This window comes from Somniosus microcephalus, chromosome 1, assembly GCF_052327205.1.
Source record: "Somniosus microcephalus isolate GS21.2 chromosome 1, FLI_Smic_1.0, whole genome shotgun sequence".
Lineage (NCBI taxonomy): Eukaryota > Metazoa > Chordata > Chondrichthyes > Squaliformes > Somniosidae > Somniosus > Somniosus microcephalus.
The window spans coordinates 410,244,424-410,263,479 of NC_140987.1; the positions used below are offsets into that span (position 1 = coordinate 410,244,424).

At 45.9% G+C, this 19,056-nt stretch overlaps 1 protein-coding gene across 1 annotated transcript in view; it reads left to right on the plus strand.

The window, feature by feature from the left end:
• Positions 1-19,056, plus strand: part of las1l (LAS1 like ribosome biogenesis factor) — a 121,381-nt gene that overhangs the window by 24,206 nt on the left and 78,119 nt on the right. Inside the window, exons 5-7 of the mRNA XM_085998932.1 lie at positions 3,293-3,448; positions 5,639-5,685; positions 14,610-14,719. Of these exons, the coding sequence (XP_085855058.1) occupies positions 3,293-3,448; positions 5,639-5,685; positions 14,610-14,719 (313 nt within the window). The remainder of the gene's footprint in view (positions 1-3,292; positions 3,449-5,638; positions 5,686-14,609; positions 14,720-19,056) is intronic.

Consider the following 19,056-nt stretch of genomic DNA (forward strand, 5'->3'; position numbering starts at 1 on the left):
TGCTAGCTGTCTCTCCCAATCCTTTGTGCATCTTGTTTCTCCTTTCTAATGCTACATCCTTGTGCACATCCCCCTGCAAAATCAGTTTAAACCCTCCCCAACAGCACTAGCAAACCCCCCCCCCCCCCCCCAACCCCGGCAAGGATATTGGTCCCAGCTCTGTCGAGGTGCAAACGTTTGGCCAAGGTGGCTACTAGGGGAGGAACAATTACATAGGATATATACAGCACAGAAACAGGCCATTCGGCCCAACTAGTCCATGCTGGTGTTTATGCTCCACACGAGCCTCCTCCCATCTTTCATGTTAGCTTCAGTGTCTTTGGTCAAGGAAAGAAATATCAGTCAGGGTTAGTTCTCCTGATTGCTGCCCTGTTGCAAAGTATATGCATATATATGTTGGGTGGGAACAGCATAAGGCTTGGCCTTCCATGATAACTCATTGTGTGGGCCCACACATGAGGCCACTTGACAGTATCAAAGGCCTGCTGTCTTTCTTTGCTTCAGCAATCAAGACACTTAAGACCCAAGCTTGCGGTCACTTAAATCACTATTTGCTGAGTTATCTCAATTTCTCTTTTGCTCCTTTCAACCTTGGTGTCCTACACTATGGGCCTTAACATTACTGTGGTTTCTCAATAACAAAATCAGCTTGTTTTTCAGCATATTGCAATTGGGGACTGTTTAATGTCCCCTGTGATATTAAAATGGGGACGGTGAAGATTATTCAAATCTTTATGCAGTGGGACATTTTATATTTGTGATTGAAAAAGAGTTTGCTGTGGGCACCAAAACTTCAGGAAACTAATAATTAAGTTTAAAATATCGGAAAGAAAGAATTGCAAATGCTGATGATCTGAAATAAAAACAGAAACTGTCAGAATTATGTACTGTAATGGGTCTGTTGGCATCTGTAATGCTTTGGTCTATACCTTTTATTGTTTGCGCTCGATTTTTTAAATTTGATAGTGCTATAATGTTCGATTCAGCTTATGAGGGTTAGCTCGCAAGGCCAAGCAATATCTTTCCCTAACATGGGGCCAGCTGTCTGGCTCTCATCTCAACATTAGTGATTTGGAATGTTAATCACAAAGGAGTGATCACTGTGTACCATCTTGAGCATTGCATGCCATGGTGATAGAATAGTTTCAATGTGGGGGGGTGGGGCGGGAGAGGGACCTCAAAGCTGCTGTCATCAAAACTACTTAGTTTTGCAAGTTTCTGCAGCTTTGAGACAGTGGGAAAACTCAGTGCCAAGCATTTTGGGCATCAGCAAAGAAGATTTTTATTCAATGTTGATAGATGGTCATCCTGGCTTAATCAAACAGTGAAAGATGTTAAGTTTCCTTACAGCTCAGCGAAAGAGAAGGGGAGAGAAAGAGAAGGGGAGAGAGAGAGAGACAGAGACAGAGAGAGACACACTCTCCAGGATTGGGTTTCAATCCAAGCAGTCTGTAGCAGAAAAGTATTGCTAGATAACTTTGGAATAGCTAGCTTGAAAGTGAACCTGCAGTTCCGGTGTCAGTAAGAATCCGGCCCAAAATTTGCGTCGGAGGCGTCCCGCGGGCGGATGCCTCCGACCTGTAAAAAATCTACACATTTACCTGGTGGCCCGGGAGGTATGGAGACTTGCAATCCTGGGCCTCTCTGGGTACGTGCGGGCAGAGCCCATGTATCTCGGGGCGCATGTGGTTCGCAAGGATCACGTGGGCCGGCCCAACCAATAAAAGAAGGGAATTCCCATTCATACTTATGGGAGTTCCGTACGTACAGAACTCCCATAAGTATTAATGGGGGTCACTTTAAAAAAAAAAAAAAAAAAAAAATACACAAGCACACGAAATAAATTACATATTTAAAATTAATTAAAATGCCATTTAATTAAATATTTTAAACAATTTAATTTTTTGAAAAAAAGTTATCTTTTAACGGGGCTGAAAATAAACTTACCTTATTGGACAGGGTTTTTAATGTATAAATAAGTGATATAATTTTATTTTTCTATTTTTCAAAATTCTTCTGCTGGTAAAAGCAGGCCTTACGCCTGCCTTTACCAGGTGTAAGAATTTCACGGGCATTCAGCGGGCAGAAGTTGGGCAAACAGCGCAACTCTCCACCTACAGAGGCCCTTCTCCCGGGGATGCGGAGGATCTGTCAAGAATGATTCTTGACCAATTGCAAGTTCCGGGTTTTAGTGCCTGCGCTTTGCATGCCTAAACCCTGAACTTGTGCGGTCCCTATGGGCACGTGTACACCCGTAGCGGGGTTGCAAAATACGGCCCAATAGCTTTATTTTTTCCATTTCATTTCAGGGAATTGACCAATATCGTTATGAATACTGTATTCTGTTCATTCATGTATCTTGTCTGAAATAAACCAATCTACTTGCTAACGTGCTTTTCAGCCTGCCTTCTACAAAGACAGGAGAACACACATTGCAGCATGTGCAATATTACAGTAGTTGGTATATGCAGAAAGTGTTGCATGTTATGATCTGAGTTATGCTATTGTTTAACTAGATTGGGAGATTCACTTATGAGAGTGACTGGTGACACTGAATCTGAAAGAATATCTAATCCAGAACCTGAAAATTTGTAACAGCATCTGTAAAGGGAAAAGACGTTAACTTGTGTAGACCCTTCATTAGTGAAAAAACCCATCAAAATATTTGAACAATTCAAAGCAATAGCAAGCAGACGACAGCAGAGGGCACTGTTCTGCTGTTAATGCTCTCCTTTTAAACTTGTGCCCACTGCTTTTTTGTGCCATATGGTGTTTTGAGTTACCAGTTACTAAAATGTCTGTTACAGCCATAGTTAACTAAGAGCCAACTGTACATTTAATTTACTAAAGGGAAAAAGAAGTAATTTCGAGACCTGTATAGGTGGTATCTCTTGAGAGAATTTGCCTATGATCTAAGAGAGTTCACTTAACTACTTTCATTACCAACCATGGTCATCCTTTTGCAAGAATAACACGGGAATATAATTTCTTAGTATGATTAATATGAAGCTTTGTATCTCCCTGCATATGCTTGTCATTGCAGTTCTTAGGATGTTTTACTATGTTAAAGACGCTATATAAATGCAAGTTATTGTTGGTGTGTCAAGTTAGCCTTTTAAAACCTTTCTTTAAAACAATTCTTAAGACTTTTTCCCTCAAATGCAAGATGTAATTTTAAACTAAAATTTAAATTTCCATGTGGTCATTTTTATGTAATGTAATTTTACATTGCTCTCTCTCTCGAGGATGTGCAAGCTCAAATAATTTTGCAATGATTTTGTTTCTTCCTAAGGTTGTGAGTTTGTTTTGGTGTGGCTACGGCAGCAGTACTGGAATCCACAGCTGGGAAACAACCTTGTGGATAATTGGGTCTTGGACTCGCCGGAAGAGGAGGAAGGTGATGATGAAGCCCAACTACAGGAGGAACTGAAACAGAAAGAGTTATACGGTTGGTACATGAAAGCTTTGAAAATTAACATTTCAGCCATTACCAATTATGTGTTATGACAAATAATTTGTTGCTTTGATTTGCTCAGAAACTGGATTTTTATTTCCTCAAATTTTTCATACAAAAGCATGGTACTCAGTTAGAAACCATTCTATACATTGTAAGTGTAGAAATCTGCAGGATTTATTGTGCTGTGCCAAATTGCTTGCCCTGCTTATTAATTGATGCATAGTAAGGCAATATGGTTTTATCCTTCACATCAGTAACCTCTGGCTCTCTGGAAACCAGTATCTATTCCTTTATTTGACATTTTGGTATTCTGATCCCCTTAATTTTGTACTGGAATTGTCTTCTCCTGATATGTTGTGCTGGGATCTGGGAACCCTCTCGAGACCTCTCCCAAGTGGTTTTAGTTCATGTGTGTACCTTGATAAGCTATGCATCTATGGACCTAATTCTATCCTAACCTACGTGTCCAGACATGCTCCTTCCAGCAGCCATCTCTAAATAGCAATCTGGAGCGGGGATTCTGGCTGATTGATTTTTGTTCTCCCTCCTTTCCCTATCTCTGGTATTGAAGCCACGTTTAGCACCCTGGCTGTGATAAATGAACTGGGAATTAAATCTGGAACATTCTGGTGTGTGTAGCTTAATGACACATCTACTGATTCCTTTACCCATTGAGGGAGCTCCTCCAAATATTTAATTCATTTGACTTCTACAATGTGTGTTGTGCAGTGCGAAAAATCTGACAAGGTAGAAATAAGCAAAATTAGATGGGAGTATTCTGGCATAGAAGCTTTGAAAGCTAGCTTTAAAAAAAAAAAAAAAAAATTCAAATAGTACTTAACTGTTATCTAAAATACTGTATTACAAATGTGCTTTAATTTTGAATGTAATTACCCAAGCTAAGAATATGCTGACAGTGCAGTCATATAGTGTACATTTATTGCTTTACAGTGTTGTAGTTCACTGTATTTTTGAAGTGGTACTAGAAGCATAAAGGAGCTTTCAATAGCTTGGTAGGTTTATACGTCAAGTAGTTGAGCCATACCGACCAAAAAGGTCTGAGATTTAATTCCTGGTCTCTGCTCTTCATGGATGTTGGCATGAGAAACTACAGTTGGCCTCTGTGCTCATAGGCAAGGTAAGGGGAAAGTCAAGCAGGGATTTTCCCTTGCGTATCGCTGCATAGTGACACCCAGCGGTAATTGCTTGTGTATGGACATTGGGTAAAGACCAGATTGGGCTTGGCTGTGATGCCCTCCACAGCCAAATAGTCTGTCAACAATTGCTGACAAGCCAATACATAATTAATAGCCACTTGGGCAAGGTGCCTGTTGAACTGTGCCGCGGTATGAGATGATCACCTTCATAAAGGCTGGAAAACGTGTAAAAGTAAAAAAAAATGTTAGTTTACCCATGATGAATAAATTAAGTAAAAAGAAGTAGGAGTGTGTGGGTTGAAGTAAACTTGGCAAATATACCAACCTTTGGAAGACTTGCATATTTTTATAACACTATTTTTATCATTAAAATTTAGAACCTCTGTGGTCACTCAAAGTATCAGAGCAGTTACTCAATAGCCCACATGTTTTCTTTTTCCCAGTTTCTTCTGTCCTGAAATGTGCTCTTGCCAGATGAGGTTCCACAGGTGTCTGAAAGGTTCCAATACCTTGCCTAAGAGACCATTCCGCTTGTAAGGCTAGACTATAAATTTGGGCAAGCTATTCATCTGTGGTTGGGGAGGGCATTACTCCTGGACCTGATCTTGCTCTCACCCAATTTTCACGTGTGGATGTGATTTTGAGCTGGGTCTTTGGGTAACAATCAGGAGGAGGAGCCCTAGCCAATTCTGTTTTTGTCTTTCTATTACTCCGCCCCCCCCCCACCCCCTGAATTTCAGCACACTGAAGCTAGTTGTAACTAAGCACAGTCTGGGATCAAATCTGGGGATTTCTGGTTATGTACTGCGTAGCACCACATCAGATGACATCTTTACCCATGGGGGAAGATTGTAATATGGCTGCTTTTGAATTTGACCACAGAAATCAACCCATGTGTAGTAATAAAATGTTTGATAGTTTCAAATTGTAATGCTAATATGAAACATTTGGTCAGAAAGCAGCAGTTTTAATAATCCAAGTAAAATCTCCCATATGTAATATTTCCCCCCTGTTTTTTCCCCAGACAAAGCCAGAGAACTGTTGACTTCCTTTGAAAAAGAACAATTCCAGGTATGATACTAATCAAGGAAGACTTTGGTTTACAATTTAATTCCAGTAATTCACCTTTGCAAAACCTGAAGTAATTTGTGGCTTTGGTTCAGTAAAGGAAATGGACAGTTTAAGGAGTAAGTACTTCTACAGTTCTTTTTAAACAAGTTGAAGGAAAAAAAAACCTTGCATTTATATGGCACACACTTTGTTATGTGAGAAACAATATCATTAACTGTGAACAGGAAGATCCTGCAAACAGCTATGAGTTTCGCAACTAGCTTGTCTGTTTGTGATGGTATTCATTGAGGTGGGAATATTGGCCAAAACACTGGAGAACTCTCTTTTTAAGTAGTGCCATGGGATCTTTACTATCCAGCTGAACGATTGAAACAGGCAGACGGGACATCTCCTCTGAAGGACAGTATCTCTGATAATGTAGCACTCCCTCAGTACTACATAGAAACATAGAAGATAGGAGCAGGAGTAGGCCATTCGGCCCCTCGAGCCTGTTCCGCCATTTAATGAGATCATGGCTGATCATCCAAATTCAGTACCCTGTCCCTGCTTTCTCCCCATATCCCTTGATCCCTTTAGCCTTAAGAAATATATCTAACTCCTTCTTGAATATATTTAATGAATTGGCCTCAACTGCCTTCTGTGGTAGAGAATTCCACAGGTTCACCATTCTCTGGATAAAGAAATTCCTCCTCATCTCAGTCCTAAATGGCTTACCCCTTATCCTTAGACTGTGACCCCTGGTTCTGGACTCCCCCACCATCGGGAATATCCTTCCTGCATCTAATCTGTCTAGTCCTGTTAGAATTTTATAAGTTTCAATGAGATCCCCTCTCATTCTTCTAAACTCTAGCGAATATAAGCCCAATCTCTCTCCATACGTCATTCCTGCCATCCTAGGTATCAGTCTGGTGAAATTTTGCTGCACTCCCTCCATAGCAAGAACATCCTTCCTCAGATAAGGCGACCAAAACTGCACACAATACTCAAGGTGTGGTCTCACCAAGGCCCTGTACAACTGCAGCAAGACATCCTTGCTCCTGTACTCGCATCCTCTCGCTATGAAGGCCAACATACCATTTGCCGCCTTAACCGCCTGCTGCACCTGCGTGCTTACCTTCAGTGACTGGTGCACAAGGACGCCCAGGTCTCGTTGCACTTCCCCTTCTCCCAATCTATTGCCGTTCAGATAATAATCTGCCTTCCTGTTTTTGCCACCAAAGTGGATAACCTCGCATTTATCCACATTATACTGCATCTGCCATACATCTGCCCAATCAACCAACCTGTCCAAATCGTACTGGAGTCTCTCTGCATCCTCCTCACAGCACACACGCCCACCCAGCTTTGTGTCATCTGCAAACTTGGAGATGTTACATCTAGTTCCCTCGTCTAGATCATTAATATATATTGTGAATATACTGAAAGGTTAGCCTTGATCCAGAGCTCAGGTTCTGTTATGGGACTCAAACCTACAACATACTGACTCAGGTGAGGTTGCCAAGATTGTCAGAGGATAGTCTGTACTTTGACTTGCATTCGACTTTCTTCTGAATATTCCTGGAGCATTTTGAAAACGGCTATGCAATCATGCACTTAATACAGGACCATACTAGCATAACTTTTTAGTTTTAATAAAAGTATTTCTGAAGTTACTGATAAAACATTAAGGTCATCGTTCCAGTTATTTTCTTCAGTTTAAAACGTCCTGACCAAAAGATGGCATCCTCAAATGGTGGGAGGAATTTTTTCAATTTGAATTTTGTAAATGGGAGTTTCCCTGAAATTTAATTTATAAATGTCACCTTGATTCGGCTTTGATAGTCATGTCTGATCCAGAAGGTTGTTTTGCTTCTATTACCGTGCTTGGTAGTTTATTCCATTGCACATTTGTTTCAAAAATGTATCACTGCCAATATGCCTTAACATTTTGCTAATTTCCATCCATGTCCCCATGTTTACTTTCTTAGTGTACTTTGAAATAGTCTAAATTTACCTTATTTATGCTAATTATATAAAATTAACATAATTAACCTTTTTTGTTTTAACTTGGCACTGTTTGTATCGTCAAAGGATGATGGGTTCAACCCCCAGTCAGGATCTAAGCACATTGGCCCGTATTTTCCGATGCCTATGGGTGTGTACGCGCTGCGTACACACCCGTAGGGACATCGGAAATGCCGGTTTCAGGCATGCGAAGCGCATGCGCTGAAAACCGGCATTTCCGATCCGACAAGAATGCTCTTGACAGATCGGACGCCTGCCCTGGAGAAGGGCCTCTGCGGGCAGAGAGTTCCGCTTTTTGCAGGACCTCCGCCCGCTGAAATCACTTAAAAATCTTGCGCCTGATAAAAGCAGGCCTTCCAGCATAAGAGTTTAAAAAAGTAAAAAAATTATTTTTTTTTCACTCATTTATAATTTAAAAATACTTTTAAAAAAGGTAAGTTTATTTTTAGCCCTGTAAAAAACTTTAATTATTTTTTCAAAAAATTTAATTTTTGTTTAAAATATTTAATTTAATGTAATTTTAACTCCTTTTAAAAATGTGATTAATTTTTTTTTTAATGTTTTCGTGTCTTTTTTCAGTGATCCCCATTCATGCTTTTGACAGGTCTATCTGTCAAAAGTATAAAGGGGGATTCCCTTCTTTCATTGGCTCGCCTGGCCCATGTGATCCCAGGGACACTTGTGAACCGCCTGCGCCCCTGGGATATGTGGGCCCTGCGCATTTTGACAGTGGAGAGGCCCAGGAGTGGAAATGGTCAGACCTCGGGAGCCCTTGGGTAAGGGCGTAGATTTTTTCCTGATGGGAGGCATCCGCATGCAGGAAGCCTCCTATCAGAAATTACGGCCCATTGTCTAGGCTGATACTCCCTCCATTACTGAGATAATGTTGCATTGTCGGAGATGCTGATTTAAACTGATGCCCCATCTGCCTGTTCTGGCAGCTCAAGTGGATATTTAAAAATTCCATGGCACTATTTGAAAAAGAGCAGGATGTTTTCATGATGTCCTGTCCAACAGAAAAACCTGTTAGCTGATCATTCATCTCATTGCTATTTTTTTGGAATTGTGCTATACATAAAATGGCTGCCAGATATAGCACTATAACTGCAAGTCTGTTTGCTCCTTTCTACTTTTTCTCTCTCCCACTCCCTTTTTTAGTTCCATTCCTTCAAATAGGATTGACTGGATATATGTGTACACTCTAGGTTAAGAGTTTTTTCCAAAGTAATTCGGAATGACTGCTCTGAAATGGTTAATGTAAAAAGCTTTAGCTATAACGGGTAGTTCAACATATATTAAGTTCATCTTTTCCATTTTAAAATTTAATTCTTAGTATATTTTACATGATGAGCTTAAACTTCTTTACTCAAATCGCCAGATTGAATTACCGAAGGCTAGCTAGTACGATTTGACTTTCTTGTAATGAAAGAGTAGCAATGTAATGCCTGGAGTGTGACAAAGGTTGATATATCCTCACACTGATGCTTGGATTAACAAGAACTATAAAGGGCTGTTTTATGTGCCTGAAGCTTTTATCAGACTTCACAAAACACAATTCAGTATCGCCACATTTGGGGCATTATACTTGAGCGGGCGCGAAATTTAGCGCCCGGCGCAAATTATCGCCACCTACTGCTAAATTGACCTGCTTCACCCCAGGAGGTGCTTGGAGCGCTAAAACAGGCGCTGCACGACTGTCTTAAGGCGCTAAGCCGGAGAAGCGAGGCGCTACCACCGAGGGCGGGCGCAGTGCAGGTGCAGCCAGTTAGCGATTGCATGCAGACACACTGGCGCCGGTCAGCTCTTAAAGGGGAGGTTCGATCTTGGATTGCAGCCACACCCTGCGCATCAGAGCCCTGATTCTCGGCCTGGACAGACCTGCTGCCACATTCTAACTCCTAGGACCATGGAGAGGGCCAGGGAGCGAGCGCAGCGGTTCAGTGAGGGGGCCCTGCAGGTTCTGGTTGGCACGGTGGAGCGCAGGCGATCTATCCTGTTTCCGGACAGTGGCAGGAGGCCGCTGCCCAATGAGTATTGCAAAGCTTGGAGGGAGGTGGCTCACAGAGTGACCTCCAGCAGCATGGTGCCTAGGACCCCTGTGCAATGCAGGAAGAAGTTCAACGACCTCACTCGGGTCATCAGGGTGAGTACCCTTTTCAGTATCCTCTGCATGTCCACCTCACTTTATGGCTAAAGGGTCCTGAAAGCCCCAATGCCCAGCCCTCATCCAACACCTATGGGCCTTTCATGAAACTCACACGCACATTCAGCACTTTAAACACTAAGTGCTATTCGACCATGGGAGGCAGTGCGGACAAGATCAGGGCTTCACACTGTACTCGGAGCCCGTCCTTTCTCTTGCAGGGCAAGCTGGCCCATAACAGGAGGCAGCAGCAATGGACCGGGGGAAGCCGGCCTCACCTTCAAGACCTCAGCGATCTGGAGCAGCGAGTCCAGCGGATTATGGCAGGCCGGCTGATTGGCCCGGTCGCCACTGGAGATGCCGACCTCGTTCTGGATAGCAATGGTAAGGTCATCACCTTTTTGACCTCTCTCCTTCCACTTGTGCCTCACACCAGCATCCTTTGCCACTGTCGAACCAATACAGTGCATTGCAGCACTCATGCCTCCCTCGCTGCCGCCCTGTCCTCACGCTAAAGCAACTCTTGTACCTCCCTGCTTTCAGATGCTGATTCGCCAGGTGAGGAGGCGGGCCCTCAAGCTGCCACTGAGTGATTCTGAAGGCGCGGAGGAAGAGGAAGCTGGACCATCAGTGCCACCCTCAGCCGAGGCAGCCCATGGCCATAATGGGGACACGTCTTCCCTGGAAGGGAGCAGGGGGGAAGGGTCTCAGGAGGGTGAAGCTCCGGGGCCCAGCGGGCTGCAGCAACACGGGGGGGGGGGTGGTAGGGAAGCTCGGCGGCCTTCTCCCCGGAGGGAGAGTCTGGCCTCGAGTCCTGCTACAGTGAGCGCAGAAGAGGTGCGGCTCCTCGCTGAAATGGGCGCCCAAGCGGAGCACAGGCACACTGAGTTCATGGCTGCAGTGGCAAGGATGCCCGAATCCATTGAGTCACTGGCAAGGAGTGTCCAGGACTTCGGCGCAGCACTGGCAAAGAGTCTGCAGGACTTCGGTGCAGCACAGGCGGCTTCCACGCAAGTGCTTAGTGGTGCAATGCAGTCAGTGGCTGGACTGATGCAGACGCAGATTGAGGCCACACGAGCACTGACTGCTGCCACCCTCGCTGGATCGGGCATGAATCGCCGGGGCCCTCGCCGCGCCGCAGCAGGCCAGCAGTCTGTGCTTCAACAGATTGCTCTGCATGCTGCAGTGCTGCCCCGTGGGAGTGCCAGTGTGTCGTCCGACCAGGGAGTGGCTCTCCTTTGTCAGGATGGCAGCATTCCTGCTGCCAACGCTGTCACTTCTCCACTGCAGCTGCCACCACCTGTAGGACAGACTGCTGCCGCCCATGCAGAGTTGGAGCAGTCAGCAGCCGGGTCCTCCAGGCCCAGAGCTGGTCCAGGCCGTACCTCAAGGGCATCTGCCGACTTAGTTTCTGACACTCAGCAGCCTTCCCCCAGCCTTGCTGCAGCCACTGGGGTCCCATTGCGGAGGAGCTGCAGGGTGGGAAGGGGCCAATCTCGCAAGCGAAGCAGATCACCCTCGAAGGGCAAAAAGTAGGAGGTGTGGCAAAATGCTGTTAATTTTTTTACTGAAGGCCGAGGATCGTGGTCATTCTTTGGTTACTCTTTTGTTCATTGTCTCCAGGTTGTGAGAGCCAGTTATGTGTCTGACTGCTTTTTTGGGGGTTTCTCTCTTACTTTGTCCTGCGGGAAGGGCACACAGTTTGTTAAATAAAGAAGTGTCTTTATTCAGAATGTGCATGTTTGCTCTTTGAACGATTTGTTGCCTTGACCGGCTTAGGGGTTGCGGAACGGTTCCATTCATGTTCTTTCAATGGCACAAGCCATTCCCTCAGAGGGGGCCTAGAACCGACTTGCAATAAGCCGCTGACGGACGGCCCTTGCACTTTGTGCCTCCCTCCCGTCTTGGTGCTCCTCCTCCTCCTCCTCTGCTGGTGCTCCAATGTCTGGTGGCAGTGGCTGAGTCCTGAGGATTGCCAGGTTATGCAGCATGCAGCACACTACAACGAAATGGGAGACTCGCTCAGGTGAGTACTGAAGGGCTCCCCCGGAATGGTCCAGACGGAACTGTTGCTTGAGCATGCCAATTGTGTGCTCAATGATGTTCCTGGTCGCTTGATGGCTCTCATTGTATCGTTCTTCAGCAGGGGTGCTGGGCGCACGGAGCGGGGTCATCAGCCAGGTGCACAGAGGATAGCCCTTGTCCCCGAGAAGCCAGCCTCCTGGGTGAGCCGGGGCTTCGAAAAGGTCTGCCACAGAAGTCTGGCGCAGGATGAAGGCGTCGTGGCTGCTGCCTGGAAAGCGGGCATTGACAGCGAGGATTAGCTGTCTGTGGTCACACACCAACTGGACGTTCAACGAATGGAACCCCTTCCGGTTGCGGTAATCCTTGGCATTCTCTTGCGGCGCCCACAAAGCCACATGCGTGCAGTCAATGGCGCCCTGGACCATGGGGAAGCCCGCTATTCTTGCAAATCCCATTGCGCGCTCTTGCTGCTTGTCCAGGTTCATGGGGAAGGAGATGTACTGACGTCTCCTTTTAAAGAGGGCATTCGTGCCTTGACGGATGCAGCAATGTACCGCGAACTGGGAGATATTGGCAATGTCCCCAGTAGCGGATTAGAAGGAGCCGGTGGCATAGCAGTTGAGAGCCACTGTCACCTTCACTGCCACCGATAGAGATGTCCTGCTCCTCAGTTGAGGCTGCAGATCTGGCTGAAGCAGGTGGCAGAGCTCAGTGACCACCTCCCTGCTGAATCGAAGCCTCCGAAAACACTGCTCCTCAGACATGTTGAGGTATGAGAACTGTTGGCGGAATACCCTGGGAGGGTAAGGTCTCCTGTGCCGACGCCTGTTGGCCCTCCTCCATCTGGCCATGATTGGCACTCTCTCTCGGCGTCTCTGAGCCCTCTCAATGTAATGGAGAAACCCAACGTTTCCACCCATTGCAGCCCCCATAGTATGTGGCCACTCAAGGTTATGCCAGTCAAAAAGCAAACCAACTACAAAGTTCTGGGCCGAAGCCAGAAGTACCTCTGCGAGCGCTGACTCAATGCAGAAAGCTCTCTCCCTTTGTTTCTCTGCAAATCTCTCTCTCACAGAAGGAGTGGTCCAAAAATGGCTACCACAATGAAGCCAGGATGAGCCCCCTTTAAATAGCGCCTCCCCAGCCCCACAGCGACTGGGAACCGTTCCAGTCAACCAGTCGTTGGGAGTGACAGGCGGAAAGGAGGGGGGCGCCACTGAAGATCCGGTTCGGGGCGCCCCAAGGGCGTTGCACCATGAAATGACGTCTGGATCTGTGCGCGCAGCTGAGCGGGCGTTGCGGTTTTGCGCCGCCGCTAAATGTCCGCTCAATTTCGCAAGAGGCGCAGCTCTCGTCGCGCCCGGGCGCTAGCCGCATCGCGCCCCGCTTATCGCCCTCTTAAGGCGCTAACGGCTGGCGCTAACAACTGAATTTCTCCCCCAATATGTTGCACATTGATACTGAACAACTATTGGTAATTTTTTTGAAATGTCTACATTATCATGGTGGACACTTCTGATGGTTGACATTTCCTGATGTCAACAAAAACAAACAGAGCTTACATCCTCTTGGGACTTAAAAACCATACTGTAAGCTTGAAATGATTGTGTTCAGTGGTTTGAGTATTTAGGTAGTAATATTTTTAGATTCTGCTGTGCAGAGAGAGAGTTACAAAAACAAATTTGGTGCAGTCCGTAACCACTGTGGGGGTGGGAGACTTTTTTAAAAGACGTATTTAGATAAACCTGGGAGGAATATGTGCTGTCATTAATGCAGTACTAATTACAGACAGCAGACAGTCTCTTGGATTCCATGTAGATGAATTGTTACACCTCATTTAATTTTACACTGAATGGGAGGGGAGAATTGTTTTTCTGAAAATCGAAAGCAAGGTATAATTTGTTGGCTGCGGACAACTAATTGTATAAAAAACATTTTAAAAGCATAAAACCTACTATTCATTGAGCTACTCTTGTTACAACTTTTAAAAATGGTATGCCTTTTTTGATTACTGTAATATTTTGGCATTTCCTCCCCCCCACCCCCCCCCCCCTCACCTAATGAAGGTGCTGACTCTGGAGCACAAGTAGCTGAATAGCTCTCTGATATCTCAACCAAGTGGCCACCCAAGCCAAGGCAGGGAATGTTGACAGGGTATTTGACTAAGAAGGACATCACAGCGGATCCTCAGTAAACCTTGCTGGAAACCCCACTGAGTGTGAGATGCAAGGCTAGTGTTGCATATAAAAAAATCTTTCTTGAGGGTTTAAAAATTGTTGCTTTTAAAATTGAATCCGACATCAATGATAACCAGGTTTCAAATTAGAGCTGTCTTTCCAGCTGCTTTGGTCTAAAATGTTACACAATTCCACCTCAGTTTGCAAGCAAGGCTTATTGCTCATGAGATAGATTTAGATGAAAGAGAACCTTCTGCCTGTTCTCATCCTTTCAAAATATCCACACTACTGTCTTCCCATTACAACTTTTAATGTCCACCTGGGCAGATAGGTGTCCCGCCAATTTAATGCAGCATCTGATGGACACTCATTACTCGGTTGTGAGTGAAACTTTTTTTTTGTATTTGGCAGAAGCAATGGAAATAATTCAGTTTTCTCTCCCCAAAAAGCAATTTTCTCTTTTTCCCCCCCCCCCCCCCCAAAAGAAATTAACAACCAGTTTGAGCAGTTTAACCTAGAATCTCTCAGTACAAATTGGCACTGCACCTGAAATTGTGTTTTTTTATATGCCTTAGGTTTTGACGGAACAGAAGTTGGTTTCCAAAGCAAAGAGAATCTGGCGTACCCCACCTCCTGAAGTCGAATGGATTTTGTCACAAGTTAAAAAACATGCTTGGGAAAACAGGTAACAAAGACCAAAATATGCCACTGTAGTCTGCTGTACTTTTAAAGTGGAATGTGGCTTGAAGGGGTGGGGAAGAAACTTTCTTCCATTGTGGAATGCCTTTTCTCTCTCTCTCTCTCTCTCTCTCTCTCTCTCACTCACACTCACACACACACACTATACCTCCCACCAGTGCTCTAGAAGAGTTTTAAATTTACATGTATGTTGCCTTATCTGAGAGAAGATATTTTTAATCTTTGTTAGTTCATAAGTATTCTTGAGGACCTGTCGTGGCCTGCCTGCTTGGATGCTTTATTTATGGGGTCTATTTCTGGCTGCTATTGAAGCGAGCTTAGGAATTACACCTAAGGATAAACATTATAGGTGTCCGTCAGCCTCGGGGATCCTCAAAGAGAAAATGTTTCCTCTTCAGAAAGTTATGGAAGTGCACACGCTGCCATATTGGATTGTCGCTCAGTAAGGCGTCCCTGGAGGTAGCCTGCAACAAACGGCATTATTTAAATATGGTAATAAGTTTCCCGAGTCTGAATCCGGACCCTTTTGTTAAATAGGTGTCTGTAAGCACCTGAAATGTCACTTCCTTAACCTGACAAGTAAATTATGGCGAGAACAATCTCTGAGCTGGTGTCTGCAAGTGTAAAGTCTTGTTCTGCAGTATTGGCTGCTGCTTCTGCTCCTCCTCCTCCTAGGGCTGTATGGAGCTTCTGGGCCTGAAGTGCAAGAAAGGGACATGAGTTAGCATTTAGTGGCATGAGTAGCAGCGACAGATGAGTGGTTTCTAAAAACACCAGGAATTTTTCAGACATAATGGGGTCGATTTTAACTCAGCAGTGAGGCGGGCTTTGAGGCGTGTGGGGGGTTAAAATCGCTAAAACTGGGGGTCAGGACCCCCCCCCCCACCAGCCAGTTCCCGAGCCATTTTAACCCAGGCGTGTCTGATGGCCCCGAATCAGTCCCGCCTCCAACAGGTGGGACTGGTCTTTAAGGCCCTTAATCAGCAATAATTGGCCTTTATAATCCCATTTCAACAGGCCCTTGCATTTTTAACCCTTTTCCCACGTAAAACACGCCTGGTGGGGACCACGCCTGTGAACCCTGGCATGAGCACTACTGGCTTGCTGACTATCAGCTGCAGGTCAACCATTAAAGGGGAGATTTGATCAGTCATCATTTGCAGGTGGCAGGACTTTGTTGTTTCAGGCCTGGGGCAACTTTTACCAGGCTTAACCACACTGGTGGAAGGTTGGAGCCTCACACACATCTCCAGTGTGACCTCCTGGGAAACCCCGCTCGCCACCTTCACTCAACGCTTCCTCAATGGAGGCATATACCAGAAGCATGGGAGCCATTTATTTCCTTCCCTTCTGGGCATTAGATGAGCTCGAACACCAGCCACGGCACCAGCAGAACCAGGAACAACAGCAGGAGCGCCAGGCTGCTGCTCACCCACCTGAAGTTGCACAGGCCAGAAGAGGCCAGCGCTCGGAAGTGGCTTGAGAGCACCTTACTGCACATCAGGGGGCCATGGGGACCCGTATCTGCACTGGCAGCTCTACTCAGAAGGACTTCCATGAAGGTCTGGTTTCTCTGTTCAATAGATGCCCATCGCTCCTCGGAGATGTCATTCTATTATGAACACTCACCATGTTTTCCATACCCTGGTGACTTATCTCCTCCATGGAGGTTGCCATCCTTTCCATGGTGATGCATTCATGCGCCAATGACTCCACAAAGGCTCTGCTCATGTTCGCTATGGACTCCTCCATTCGCTCCACACTCACATCGACCCTGGAGACAAAACCTGCCAGAGACTCCTGCTTCTGTTCCTGGAGTTCCAGCCCCACTGATCTTATGGATGGACCCGGAGGCAGAGAATCGACATGCAGCTGAGCTGAGCTGGCAGAGTCCTGTGCCCTCCGACGAGCACTCTCCACTGCTGTCCCTGTTTCCTGTCTGCTGATGCTCACTTGTGAGCTGTGATACACCAGGTGATGACACTACTCTATGTCCCGAAGGTCCCACTGAGGTGTGAGTGTCTGCACTGGTGCTGTGTGCGCTGAATTCTGCTGACGCTGCACCCTCAGAGGTTGCAGATTCCTCTGAGGAGTCTGGAAGCTCAGGCTCTTCCTCTTGGACCGTGGGGACGGGGGCTCTCGATGGTCCTGTGGGGGAGTAAAGGAAAGAGTTAGAGATGAGAGGTCAAGGTTACATGCACATTGCATATTGCAGTTGATCATAAGTCCATCTGTTATAGCTTCAGAATCATTATCAGCGACTCATGCAATGTCAATGAGAGAGATGGAAAACTATTCTGTCACCAGCTTGCTGTGATGCACCCGTCTGTCCGTCCCCCACTTGCGCCTCATCCTCCAGTCCTACGATCTCCAGGACAGCCTCCTCCCAGGGGGTGAGGTGGGCTACTGATGGTGGCCCTCCTCCTGTCCTCGCTCGTTCTCTCTTTTCCTGCAATGAGGGAGACAGGTGGAGTTTGAGTGAGAATGAAGGAGTGAGTGTAGAGAATCCATAGCATAGATGCTTAGAAGGAGACAAAGATGCAGTGAAGTGGCAAGACCAAGGGCCCTCCCTGTGTGTTGTCGGTTGTTTTCATAGCATCAGAGTGATGGAGAGTGTGAGGGCTGCATAGTTGAATAGTTAGGTGAATGTGAGCATAGAGAGAGAGGGAATGGGTAAGGGTGCATGGATGTCAGTGTCAAGTGGGATGTGGAGTAAGAGATTGCTAAAGCTGAGTGCTGGTGAGGAGAGGCAATGGAGATCAGATTGAGTGTGATGGGAACTTCATACTCACTTTTCCAGTGTGCTGAAGGTCATGAAATCTCTTCCTGCACTGTATCCAGGTTCTGCGGGTAGCCGATAAGGAGTTGACCTCCTCTGCCACTTGCAGCCACGCAGCCTTGGTCTGCTGGGGAGGCATCTTCCTCCCTGATGAAGGGAAGAGCACCTCCTTGTGAGCTCTTGCTCACTCCACTAAAGCCTGCAGGGCAACGTCGTCAAAAACGGGGTGCAGACCTCGGTCTTTTGCCATTCTGCTTCCAGCTCAGTGTATCAGCAAATGCCAAAAGGTTGGCAGCCTGCAGAAGAAGCAAGGCTTGTTGCAGACCCTAAATGCAGCAGCAATACTGACATCATATTATGCGACTTTCTGATTGGAAATACTCATTTGCCAAGGGTTCCCACATGTTGGAAATCAATTGGCCAATTGAGTTAAAATTGCATCAATCTCACACACCCATTTAGATTCGTGTGGGAAACACCAAATTCGGGGAACCCGACAATTCCCCGCACCTGAGTTAAAATCGACCCCAATGTGTACAGGGGAGATTGAAGTGGTATGGGAAGGAGGGAAAAATGATTTAACAACCTGTAGGACTTGTCCGCCAGCCTCGCCAGATATCAGGCTCCTGACACACCCATACCCACAATGCCCATAAGCTGTTCTTCAAGTGGTGACAGAACATGGATGAAACGTGCCCCATCGCCTGCTCCCTGTTACTGCGTGCGAGCTTGCCCTGCAAGAAAGAAGGAAGTGCGTCAGTGTAGTGGGAAGTTTTGAGGACGTGCATGTCAGGGTAGAATAACGTTGCCGTGTGAAAGATTGCAGAGGTGTGAGGAAACAAAGGCAGTAATAGTGAGGAGAATAGCAGGCGCAGTAGGAGCAGAAGGAAATGGATTGGTGTGCTGTAGTGATTGGAGGAGAGTGCTGGTAATTGGGCGAGGGGAAGGGTTTTGAGTGATGGGGCAGCAGGTGAGTACAAGGCTAAGCAGAGAGTTATGAGAGATATGAGTTAGGAGGTTTACTGTAGCTATCCCTACGGAGTCATTTTATTACGTTCAAGGCGCTAGATAAATATAAGTTGTTATCGTCGTTGCTGCCGTCGTCAAACTTTTTCCTGCATTGCAACCATATCCTGGGAGCAATACTTCTGGCACTGACCTGCCCTGCCACCTCTGCCCACTCAGCTTCTGCTGCCTGGTGGAAAGAAGATGTCCTTCTCCTCCACTGACTATGTTGGATGCATAGCATTTTGGCTTGCCTCTGAATTGTGTGACATGTTCCAGTTCAAAGTAGATTACCAGTTACATAAACCAACCACTCCAGGGGACATGGAACACTATTGAGTGAACTAGTTAAACTTTTCATGCTAAAGCCATCAAAAATGAAGTCAGTCACACAAACTCATGAACTAACATTACTTGATTAACACATCCATCTCATCGTGATGTGGCCAACCTTCCACAATGCTATTCTGTATTACATAAACTAGGCTTATACTCCCTTGAATATAGATGATTAACGGGTGATATAATTGAAGTGTTTA